The following is a 12908-nucleotide window of genomic DNA, read 5'->3' as shown; positions in this document are numbered from 1 at the left end:
GTACCAACACCTGCACCAACAACGACGACCGAAGCGCCACCGACTACAACAACTACAACTACAACACCAGAACCAACTACAACAACTCGTATGTTACATTTGTGATAAAAGAACCCATCTGGATAGCTTTCTAATGCGAATAGTAGAAGTCATAACAAGATCATTTCCACAGCTGCCCCAACATGTGAGATACTTAACCTCAGGAATGGAAGCGTGTCGTGCACCAATGGCAACAAGGACGGTTCTATTTGTACATTTTCATGCGATGCTGCCAACAGTTTCGATCTCTATCCTTCAAATGGAATCAGTTCAACTTGCGAGAGGACTTCGTGGGATGAACCTCCACCATGCTGCAACCGTAAGATGATGCTATAACTCATAAAATGACCTAAGTATAATTACCTAATGCAAAGCTGGTTCAGTACACTCACAAATCTGTCCAACACAAATTTTAAAGGCCATGCAACACGTTAATGTTGGTCAAATATATACCAACAATTAAGTAGTTTTCCCTCGTCTAACGTAAAGAAATCTTCGACCGTTCAATAAACCAGAGTGGGATGAAAATTACATCAGTATTGTATTTCTACGCAGGCCAGTGTCCTCCTTACGCCAAGATAGATGCTGTTGTGATCCTAGATTCCTCGAGTTCCATTACTAGACCTAACTGGAATACATTGGTGGCTTTCGTTCAAAGAGTTATCCGGTAAAGTTATTGAATTACAAATTGCATTAGAATATTCGGTTTTAAACATCAACTGTGCTTTTCAGCGATATAACACTTGGAGCCGAAAGCGCACGAATCGGTGTCTTCCGATACAACAGACATGTAGACGCAGTGAGCCAAATTCTTATGAGTGATTTTCCGAACGATAAAGCTGGTCTTCAAGAAGCAATTGCAAACATTCCTTATAATGGCTTTGGTAAGAAAATCTTTCAAACAGATTTTGATTAAGAAAATGTTTCTTTGGGATAATCACGTTCAATTTTCAAGGTACATTCACCGGCCAGGCATTGATGTATGCAAACGACGTCATGTTGGCACCGGGTAATGGAAACAGACCGGACGTTCCAGATGTTGTGTTCACTATAACTGATGGTCGATCCCAAGACGACGTTGTAGCTCCATCTAACTTACTACGAGCCAACGGGGCACAGGTATAAAAACTACTTTACTGGGTATGAAATGTGAAAAGGCATGCGTGTTGCAAACAAATGCATCAACAATTTTTTTTGTTTCTGATAAGAGCTTTTTATTGGACCATTTAATTGGCTTAAAACTCCGTTTAAACAAGTTGTGACAAAACTCGTACATACTCCACATATGCCTCTTATTTACAGACGTACGTTGTTGGTATTGACCCTGGATTGCCAGGAATGGAATTGAGAATGGATCATCTAATCGAAATTGCTGGAAACGAATCCAATGTTTTCCTTATAGAAGGTTTCGAAGGTTTGACAGAAGATTTCGGAGTTTTACTGGCACAAAGATTCTGTCCACCACCTTGCGACACAGGTATTGTAATGACTCTAGTTGTAATTAAATGACTATAGAGAACGTGTTAATATAAAACATAAAGAGCAATATGAAACAACCCCTACTATTTTAGACCGAACGATTCCTGCGGCAACAACTCCTGCAGTGACTGTACCAACATCTGCACCAACAACGACGACCGAAGCGCCACCGACTACAACAACTACAACACCAGAACCAACTACAACAACTCGTATGTTACATTTGTGATGAAAGAACCCACCTAGATAGCTTTCTAATGCGAATAGTAGAAGTCATAACAAGATCATTTCCACAGTTGCCCCAACATGTGAGAAACTAAACCTTAGGAATGGAAGTGTGTTGTGCACCAATGACAACAGGGACGGATCTATTTGTACATTTTCATGCGATGCTGCCAACAATTTCGATCTCTATCCTTCAAATGGAATTAGTTCAACTTGCGAGAGGACTTCGTGGGATGAACCTCCACCATGCTGCAACCGTAAGATGGCACTATAGCTAATAACATAACCCAAGTATAATTACCTAATGCAAGGCGAATTCTTCAATACATTCGCGAAACAATCTAGCACATATTCAAAGCCAAGCCACACGTAAATGTTGGTCAAATATATACCAACAATTAAGTAGTCTTCCCTTGTCTAACGTAAAGAAAACTTTGACCATACAATAATCCAGAGTGGAATGAAAATTATATCAGTATTGTATTTCTACGCAGGCCAGTGTCCTCCTTATGCCAAGATAGATGCTGTTGTGATATTAGATTCCTCGAGTTCCATTACTAGACCTAACTGGGATACACTGGTGGCTTTCGTTCAAAGAGTTATCCGGTAAAGTTATTGAATTACAAATTGCATTGGAATATTCGGTTTTAAACATCAACTGCGCTTTTCAGCGATATAACACTTGGAGCCGAAAGCGCACGAATCGGTGTCTTCCGATACAACAGACAAATAGACGCAGTGAGCCAAATTCTTATGAGTGATTTTCCGAACGATAAAGCTGGTCTTCAAGCAGCAATTGCAAACATTCCTTATAATGGCTTTGGTAAGAAAATCTTTCAAACAGATTTTGAATAAGAAAATGTTTCTTTGTGATAATCACGTTCAATTTTCAAGGTACATTCACCGGCCAGGCATTGATGTATGCAAATGACGTCATGTTGGCACCGGGTAATGGAAACAGACCGGACGTTCCAGATGTTGTGTTCACTATAACTGATGGTCGATCCCAAGACGACGTTGTAGGACCATCTAACTTACTACGAGCCAACGGGGCACAGGTATAAAAACTACTTTACTGGGTATGAAATGTGAAAAGGCATGCGTGTTGCAAACAAATGCATCAACAATTTTTTTTGTTTCTGATAAGAGCTTTTTAGTGGACCATTTAATTGGCTTAAAACTCCGTTTAAACAAGTTGTGACAAAACTCGTACATACTCCACATATGCCTCTTGTTTACAGACGTACGTTGTTGGTATTGACCCTGGATTGCCAGGAATGGAATTGAGAATGGATCATCTAATCGAAATTGCTGGAAACGAATCCAATGTTTTCCTTATAGAAGGTTTCGAAGGTTTGACAGACGATTTCGGAGTTTTACTGGCACAAAGATTCTGTCCACCACCTTGCGACACAGGTAATATATCACAGGCTTTTTTTCGGTAAAAAAATGTAACTGCACACTCTTTGCTAACAAAATGTTACGTTGAAATTTCAGACAGACTTATACCAGCCACAACGACAACTACAACACCAGCACCAACGACAACTCGTATGTACTTACATTATTCATAGATTATTACTAAAGTGAGATCTCAGTACGATATAACATACTGTATGTGCAACTTTTTGAAACAAAATATTCTGCATAAAACAATTCGTTTTAACGCAAAGATTACTATTTGTAGTGAAAGCGTGATTATGCAATATAATTTTTTTCCGGAATAACAAAATTTTTCTTTCAGCTCCCCCCACATGTGAAAAACTAAAGGATGTTAAGAATGGGAGCATGTCTTGCACCAATGAAAATATAATGGGTTCCACTTGCACGTTTGAATGCGACACTGCCAATATGTTCAGCCTTTACCCTCCGGGATCGAATTCTTCTACGTGTAATGGTTCTCAGTGGGTACAGTCCCCACCCTGTTGCAACAGTAAGTTTGGGGTATTTTTGTCTCCTCAAGTTTGGCCCAACTTTGGGTTAGATTGTTAGATTGATGTCTGTTAAGTGTCTTGCTCCAATTCGCACATGTCAACAACATCGGGAAATGGGTCTGAATACGATTTGCAATGCATTTTTGGAGTGATTAGTTTGTTTTGTGATTTATATGTATAACTATAATGTATATACCTAAATCTGTAACTCAATAACATTGAATATATTTGCAGGAGAATGCCCGCCTTATGCAAAAGTCGATGCAATTATAGTTTTGGACTCTTCAAGCTCAATTGGCGGCAAAAACTGGAGAACGCTTGTCAACTTTGTGCAAGGAATCTTAAGGTAAAAATGTAGGTTCCGTTCTTTGTGGGTGAGGTCCTTGTCAAGGTCCTGGAACTAAGGTTAAATTTGTCCCCTTGCCACAACACCAAAGAAGCACGTCTAACTATTTAAAAAATCAATTCAGTGCAGAAAAAAATACTCTTTAACATTTTATCAACTACACGACTTCCAAAATTTATTTCTTTACAGCGGAGTCGACGTTGGACCAGAGAGCGCACGGGTTGGCGTGTTCCGATTCCACAGAGACGTGGACACTACGACTCAAATTCTCTTAAAAGATTACCCGAACGACAAAGTTGGCTTGATGCAGGCCATATCAACAATGCATTACAATGGCAGCGGTACAAACTTTAACTGTTTGGGTTAGCATCATTTTAACATTGTTTCATAGGCACGCATACCGGACAAGCATTACTTCATGTAAATGACGTCATGTTGAAATCGGGTAATGGAAACAGACCGGACGTTCCAGATGTTGTGTTCACTATAACTGATGGTCGATCCCAAGACGACGTTGTAGGACCATCTAACTTACTGCGAGCCAACGGGGCACAGGTGTAGAATCAACACAATCTTCTACTTTCTTATTTAAGCAATTTTCCGTTCTTTTGAAGGGTCCATTTTAATTTCTGACTTTATTGAACGGGGTTTGTTTTCCAAACCAAAACATTTAAGATACAGCTTGCATCCCAGGTATGGGATGTCATGTTTGGTGTTAAAACTGACCAGAAAATCCTTGTAGTATGCTTTTTCCATAATACTTTTGCTAAAATATATACTTTGTATATGCCTGTTATTTTATACTTTCTTGACCCGCCTTTAAAAAAAATGTGCGGCTGCTGTAATAACATTTTTAATTCACAGACCTTTGTCGTCGGTATTGACCCCGGTAGAGCAGGAATGGCACTGAGACGTGACCACTTGCTTGAAATAGCAGGCAGCGAATCCAATGTGTTCCACATTGACAGTTTCTCTGGTTTGACAACGGACTTTGCAGCGCAGTTGGCCAAGCGAATTTGCGTTGCTGTTGCGTGCATGTGATAAGATCAAGCACTTATTTAAATCGCCCCTTTCTAAACTCGTCATCTTTCGCAAATCCCTTTCACATTTAAAACCATTTCACACCTATATCCTCAGCGTATACCATTTTCCGATGTTGTATTATTTCATCTGATTATTAAATTGACTGAAATCATCTCAACGTATATCCTATATAACAACGATGACTGTATTTATATACTGTTTCATTATTACATATTTTCGTTTGAGAATTAAGAATAAAATAATAACATATTATCCAGTGTTAATAAATCAAACCATCTGCATTAAATTGTCGAATTAAGTGGTTCTAAATCTGTGTATGTTTATAACGATATAGTAAAGTGGGGGAAGATAAGACACATTTTTATTCTTGTCTTCTCCCATTTGGTAGTAACCAAAGAACATTCCAAGAAATATAAAACCGTATCCTCGCGACTCCAGACTGTTTTTAATTGTTTAAACACGATCAGGATGTTTGGATATTACGTGCTAAAGTTGTCCCGTCTCCCCAACACTATATTATATATAGAAATACAGATTAAAAGTGTCTCGCCAGTCTATACCGCCTCCGTACACGGCAGCCAACTTGGTTACTCAAAGTTCGTTGAATGGCAGTATGAGACATGCAATATTATGTATGACATTGTAAAACATGAAATATGAGACAAAAATATTTTAAGTCATCATCTTTCTAAAATGAGTAATAGAGTAAAAACAACAAAACGCCCGATTCGTGTGCTTGGTTATCACGTACGCCGCATTGCTTACATGTATGTGGACAGCTGTCACAACATGTAACCGCAATTAACTCTTATTCATAAATCAAACGAACGAATGATTGTTAATTTAAAATATGCTGATCGCGCATAAGGCACGATGTCTAACCGGCGCACTGTCATAATATTTGAGACATATAGTAGGGTGGGGGAAGATGGGACACCTTTAGCACGTAATATCTAGATATCCTGATCGTGTTTTAAAAAAATAACAACGGTCTATGGAAGTCGTGAGGACATAGTTTAATTTCATATTTCTTTGAATATTCTTTTTTTTTCTACTAAATGGGACGAGAAAATAGCGTTAAAAAGTGTCCCACCTCCCCCATCCCACTGTACATACAAGCTTGCTTAGTTGGTATCACAAATCCATGGATTCTTTTGCGGTTTTGCAAAAATACCAATAAAGTTTAAGACATTAATTTCTAAACGTGATTGCAAAGTGACAGTTTTGATCAAACGAGAACTTTATTACTTTGTAATTGACGACTTGTTTGTATCCAAAGCTGATAATCGCTTTAAAACTTTGGTTGCGCAAACGTTTATTTTCATTTGGTAGGTAATTCGGAAAATAAAAAATTATTTTTTTTGTAATTCTGTAAACACTCTTACTTGTTTTACTATCAAATGAAACGTCAAGAAAATGAAAACATGGACCATGTTACCTCAACCTACTATATATATTAAACTTTATGAAAATGACAATATAGTAGGGTGGGGGAAGACGGGACATCTTTAGTGCATAATATACAATATCCTGATCGTGTTTTAAACAATTAACAACGGTCTATGGGAGTCGTGAAGATAAGGTTTTATTATTCTTTGTTTACTACCTAATTGGACGAGAAAATAGAATGAAAAAGTGTGCCATCTTTCGCCATTCTACTGTATACAATAACATTTTTTCTCAAAATATTTTCGCTATAAAACCTAAATTACAAATTAATATAAGCAGCAGCAATGTTGGTATAACGTATACGGAAACACACGTTTTACTGATATCACGAATATGCCGAATCGTTGATCACGACACCGCGAATGTATATACTCATAGACAAAAACTTCAAAATGTAAAGAATTGGGCATCCGAAATAAATTCAATCTATAAATCGTGAAAAATTGCCAGACATGTTAAAATGTGATGTAAAGCACGACTTTTGTAGATCGTGATACACAAAATAAATGTTTTGGAAACTTTTCGACATTTGCAGACATTCCGAAAGGTATAAAAACGCATTCGTTTTTTTGCTGCAACCATTACTAACTCTTGTTAGAATTGAATACCTACAGCATCATGAAAGTGATTATTGTTTTCGCAGTTTTCTGCTCTGTGGTATGTCTGGCCGACGGTAAGTTATCATAGTTTAGATATTTTATCGTAACTCTATAGCTATTTTTACGGTAAGGCACACCAGCGGACTTTGTGTGTTGTAGGCCAGAGTTTAGCTCATTACCCCAATAGCCTATATGTGCTGCCACATTGGCTTATCTCAAGTTATTATTATGGCGTAAGATTCATATCTGAGTTTTGAGTTTGCAAATATTATCAATATTTATAATTGGTGTGACCGCAACAGAGTGAGGTAATTACTAATATCGCAAACATTTATATTGTTTACATATAGCGCTACAATGCTGGACGTGCGAAAATGCCAGAAGTAATGACGAATGTAAGAGAATCGGGAAAGTGAAACAGTGTCGTCCTAATCAGGTATACATGGTTGCACGTTTAATGTCATACTTTCCATCAGCGCTACGATTGCAAATGCTGATAAATTTCAATACACACCATTTCGAAACGCTGTTCCAGAAGTTCGATAACTATTTTTTTTAAATCGTTCCGGTAGTTGCGAGACATTTTATACCTAAGTTCCAATAGTTTGAATTGCATTGGTATAAGAACTAAGTGAAAATTAAACTGCAATGCTACCCCTTATGCTATGCTAAAACAGCAGTTTAAGATTTAGAAAACGCTGAACATATGCGGATGCCATTCGACAAGGGCAAAATTGCTAACAATATGGTTCTATTCACAAGCAAAATAGTCAATAACATAAACAACCTAAATGTTATTTTTTACTGCCCACAGCTAGCTTGCCAAACTCACGTACGAACCGACCCACAAGGAATGCGAATCACAAAAGAATGTAAACAGGCAAGAGCATGCGGGAACAACTATATACAGGTACGTCACATAGCTATAAACGAATAAATAAACAAATGAATGAATGTAACTGGATTTATCTTAGCGTGACCGGAAAGTGAAATTTATAATAACACGGGTGTCCTCTTATATACACCTCGTACCAGGTCATGAGTTACCACGTATGTAACTAATAGGTTTGGGTTGTGTCTTTTTCAAAGACACATACGCCCACAGTGCTGGTAGCACCAATGAGTCTTGACCCTATGAGTTAGAGACTTGCGCGCTAACCACTCTACCGCACTATAACATATGCATAACACCACTAACATGTATTTTCAATATTTAGAACCCGAGAGCTGCATGGTATCCAAGTCAATGTAATATAAACGTACAAGGATCGGTATGTAGATGCTGTTGCGACTTTGACGATTGTAACTTTGAAACACTGACGTGCCCACAAGGTAAGCTTAATACTATTCACCTTCGCACTACCTTAGCCTTTACGTTATGATAAAATGTCTGTGTTTTAAGATAGTGTATGACCTTCAAGGAACACCATAGGTACCCCAATACATGAAAACGACTGACACAGAAAATATTTTGTTACGAGTATTAAACTGGTTTTCAAAAAAGTCAAATTACCGTTTAATATATCTATGCATCTAAAGTTTTTATTAATTTTGCAATTGTATAAATTATAACTTTCAAAGTTAGAAAAATATGGTTCGCGAAAAACGTTGAATACTGGCTTGAAAGTGCTGCACGACTGTAGCTATATATAACCTAGCCATTCATATTACTAATGGTTACCTTGGTAGGCAATGAATGTCCTGTGATTGACTTGAAAAACGGTAGCATGTCTTGCACGGATGGGAACCGCGATGGATCGACTTGTACTTTCGAATGTGACAGCGGGGACGGGTTCGAAGTCTACCCCAATACGACGACGGCATCAACTTGTAACGGGACAACGTGGGTGAAGCCTCCGCCATGCTGTAATAGTAAGTCAGTTGTATAAATATTTGTGCCGAGCTATAGAAACATCGGGTAGTCCAAACTGCTGCTTTTAAATACGGCGACTTTCACAGTGCTGTGGGGTTTAAAATAACATTTACGTTTTGTTTGCGCCGTTGTTTTGTGAATATTTGGCTTTATATTTATCGTATATGTATAACATTTTTTTGGAAAAAAGAATTAAGGAGACTAAAATATGTTTTCAATCATTTCCACTTTCCAAAAACTAATTTAAGTTCTAGTGTTTCATAATTTATCGGTAATATGCATTTTCCCGATTATTCTAAACACATAACGACCAAAAGCACTTCACTACAAATGGGTTGTTCGACTTATATTTCCTATAGTTTAGACTGTGTGTTGTGGTAATGCTGTAATTAGCCGACATTACAGATCTCGTAACCTGCCCATTTCGACGTAATAATGTTTATTTGTTTTTTATCAGGGCCTTGTCCGCCTTTTGCGTTGGTCGATGCAGTTGTCGTGTTAGATTCATCTAGTTCTATTGGAGGGACCAATTGGAGAACACTAGTAAACTTCGTGACAGGAATAATAGCGTAAGTTTGTTTAATCATTTAACTTCTCAAACTAACTCTTTGACCCCAGCTTGCGGCATTAATATCTGCTATAAATTTTCCCGGTTTGGCCTATATATCTTGCGTCGTGGCACAGTGGTTTGCTCGTCTGCCTCTAAACTAGAGGTAATAGGATGCGAGGCTCGGTGCTGCTATCATTGTGGGCGTATGTGTCCTTGGGCAGGACACTTAACAGCAAGGTCTCCAATCAATAGTTACTAATGGGTTGTCAGAAACAAATTACTCACAAAATTACATACATGATAATTCGGAAGCACGAGGAGTATAAAACAGAACACCCAAGTTATAACGACTGTCGTTGTTCGGCTACGCGCGGATAGACAACTTCATTCATTCATAGTTGCTTCTCATAATACTTCTGATTGTAATACATGACTTTTGTTTTTATTTCAGCGGAGTGGACGTCGGACCAAAAAGCGCAAGGATTGGCGTGTTCCGATATAATGCAGACGTGGACACTACAACCCAAATCCTGTTAAGTGACTATCCGAACGATAGAGCCGGGTTACTTAGAGCTATAAGAAGAATACCATATAATGGAAATGGTAATTAAACAGTTCAATAATTCCTTTCACAGTGGTAAAGTGGTTTATTACACCGGCGCCGTGACACAGTGTAGATAGCGCGGCTACCTATAACCATAGGTAATAGGTTCAAGGCTCGTCGCTGCTACCAAAGTTTGTGTCCTTATGAAAGACATTAAACTATCCCAAAACAGTGGTAACAAATAGTTGTCTAAATAGTCAGCTATACAAAATAAACAATCACCCACGAAGTTACATACTTGGTTACTCGTACGCGGGCACAAGATGTGAAACAGAACACCCGTGCTATAATGACTGTCGTTTTCCCGTACATGTATGGATAAAGCAACCTTTCCTTAGACAGTAATTTCTAATTTAAACTCGATTACGTTACAGGCACACACACCGGACAAGCATTATCACATGTTAATGACGTCATGTTGGCACCGGGCAATGGAAATAGACCGGGTGTTCCGGATGTGGTGTTCGTTATTACTGATGGTCGATCCCAAGACGGTGTTTTGGAGCCAGCTAATCAAATACGTGCAACCGGCGCCCAGGTAAATGCTTATTTTCAAATACAATAACTCCAACCGAGTTGTCCCTTGCGGGTTGTCTTTAAAAGCCGGATAAAAACAACAAAAATATGTGAAATAGCAACCTACAAAGTTACATATGTGCTAATAGCTCGAAAATTGGCATGGGGTGTCTGAAACAGAGCACTGGCGGTATAACACGGTACCACGCGAGTGCAAACGTTTCCCATGCATGCATACGAACCTTTAAATGTGCCCTCTGGTATTTCTGCTATCAAGCATATATGTAAATAATCTTTCAATGGCTCACCCTATATGAGCCATGTATTAGACCTAAATGTCTATTATGTCTTATCTAGAACCATTGCCCTTATTGAAACATATGAGTGAAACCTGTTTGTTTTACAGACGTTCGTTGTCGGAATCCAGCCCGGCATACAAAGATTGCGAATTCAAATGGATCATCTAATAGAAATGGCGGGTTCACGAGACAATGTATTTGAACTTGACAGTTTCGATGGCTTGACGTCCGATTTTGCAACTATTCTTTCCCAACGATTATGCCCCCCGGGACCTTGCCAAAATTAATCCTAATATACATACTGACATAAAATATTCAAACTGATAGCGGTGATACTAACAATTTGGCTTTATTTCAAAGTTAAATGTTTTTTGAACCCGCTTGTTTATCATGATATTTTTCAAACTTTCGGTGTCATCCTATTTCTACTAACCGGACAGCAATAAGCATATTTTTATTTTCATATTAAAAATAAGACCGAATATCGTTATCACGCATGCCCCATATTTCCTAATTGTGTTTTTAACAATTAACAGCAACACTATTTTATAGTCCAAGAATACGGCTATAACGCTTTAATATTCTTGTTTGCTACCAAATTGCATGATAAAAGAGAATAAAAACATGTTCCATCTGACCCCACCCTGCAATATATTTAGAACAGCATCGCAATAACTTACATCGTTTTGGGAAATAAACAAATCATATTCAGCTTATTTAATGTTTTATAAAATAGCTGTATCTTCTTACATCACAGAAGATGGTTTGAGTTTTTTTTAAATCGAAACGTTGAAAATGCAAGTCGTATTTTGGTTTCTACAAAAAAATATTTTTTGAAAGATTTAAAAAACAGAGCCAATGTTTGCTTATCTCACCTAAGGACCATGTTTTGGCGGCTAAAGTCCTTTATTTGGAATTCTTAAGCACGTAATTGAGGCGACAGCTGTTAACATAAACAGCCTAAATGGGATGACAATGATATTGAAGGTATAACGAAATATGAGACAGCATATTAAACATGGTAATAAAATACCCCGTTGCCATTTCGTTTTATATAAAGCTGTTTTTAAGACTAATTAAAAACCGTGTTATATGCTTGGAAGCCTAAGGTTGAGTCGTTATAAGATTATATACATTGTGCCTGGTAGCAGAAGTAACAGAATATTGACTTAGTTTGTTTATAACAAACTTAGATCGTGAAACCGAAGATTGTAAGCATCGACTTTGAACACTACGTACCGTATGGCCTAAAAAAAATGTATAGTACATGTATATTCATTTTAACCCTGAGTTACTAATGTGCATCAGCATGTATTGTCTTGAACACAGTTTGTGGAACTTTTAAATTGTGAAGACGTGTCAATGTTTTCTAAATTGGTATTGGAAAAAAAGCGTTGGCGAAACATATTGGAAAGCATATTGAAACACGACCAACGAATCGAAAATGGTTGCAGTATTTAATTAAGCGCTAAAACATTTGTATGCAAGGATTGCAAAGGCTATATAAGGAAATAAACTGACAATACAATAGTTTTCTTCTGAAAATATATAGCGAAGATCAAATTAATTAAATCAACAAGGAGAACGAAATGAGCAAAAAACCTAAACTCGAAATAAAACAAGAATCGGGCGATAAAACTATTCAAAGGAAAAGTTTTAATGAAAAAAAAACGTGGCTACAGTATACTCAACGAATGATAAACTCATGATAAATATACTGTAACTAACAGCAAATATTTTTGTTTATAAACGAATAACTTGGTATTAAACCTGATTACTGTGAATTAACCTAATTATGTGAATTAACGTTATTTCCAAGAAACATATAGATTTACTAGTTTAAAACGAAATGTTCAAATGAATCTGCAAAATCGTGTTGTTTCTGCAATAGTGCGCGTGGACTTTTTAAACCAATGAACTAAATATAGGGTTCGCGCCAGACGAAATAAAA

The 12908-nt window shown here is 37.5% G+C and overlaps 2 protein-coding genes across 2 annotated transcripts; both read left to right on the top strand.

Annotated features, from left to right (window-relative positions):
- The first annotated feature begins 4216 nt into the window (after positions 1 to 4216).
- On the top strand, positions 4217 to 5182 carry LOC149725260 (cuticlin-6-like). Its single transcript, XM_089892351.1, has 2 exons — positions 4217 to 4578; positions 4888 to 5182. Exons 1-2 carry the CDS (start codon positions 4456 to 4458, stop codon positions 5062 to 5064), a joined length of 300 nt encoding a protein of 99 aa, XP_089748477.1. The 5' UTR covers positions 4217 to 4455; the 3' UTR covers positions 5065 to 5182.
- A 1868-nt stretch (positions 5183 to 7050) lies between these two features.
- LOC149725259 (matrilin-1-like) lies at positions 7051 to 11673 on the top strand. The gene is made up of 9 exons (XM_089892343.1): positions 7051 to 7189; positions 7466 to 7551; positions 7930 to 8025; positions 8333 to 8447; positions 8805 to 8987; positions 9446 to 9557; positions 9990 to 10141; positions 10517 to 10680; positions 11065 to 11673. The coding sequence occupies exons 1-9, from the start codon at positions 7135 to 7137 to the stop codon at positions 11242 to 11244; spliced, it is 1143 nt and encodes a 380-aa protein (XP_089748469.1). The 5' UTR covers positions 7051 to 7134; the 3' UTR covers positions 11245 to 11673.
- The last annotated feature ends 1235 nt before the right edge of the window (positions 11674 to 12908 follow it).

Source organism: Ciona robusta, chromosome 14 (assembly GCF_009617815.1).
Source record: "Ciona robusta chromosome 14, ASM961781v2".
In the NCBI taxonomy this organism is placed as follows: domain Eukaryota; kingdom Metazoa; phylum Chordata; class Ascidiacea; order Phlebobranchia; family Cionidae; genus Ciona; species Ciona robusta.
Note: the sequence above shows the minus strand (reverse complement) of the source record. Positions and strands in the feature narration are given on the sequence as shown.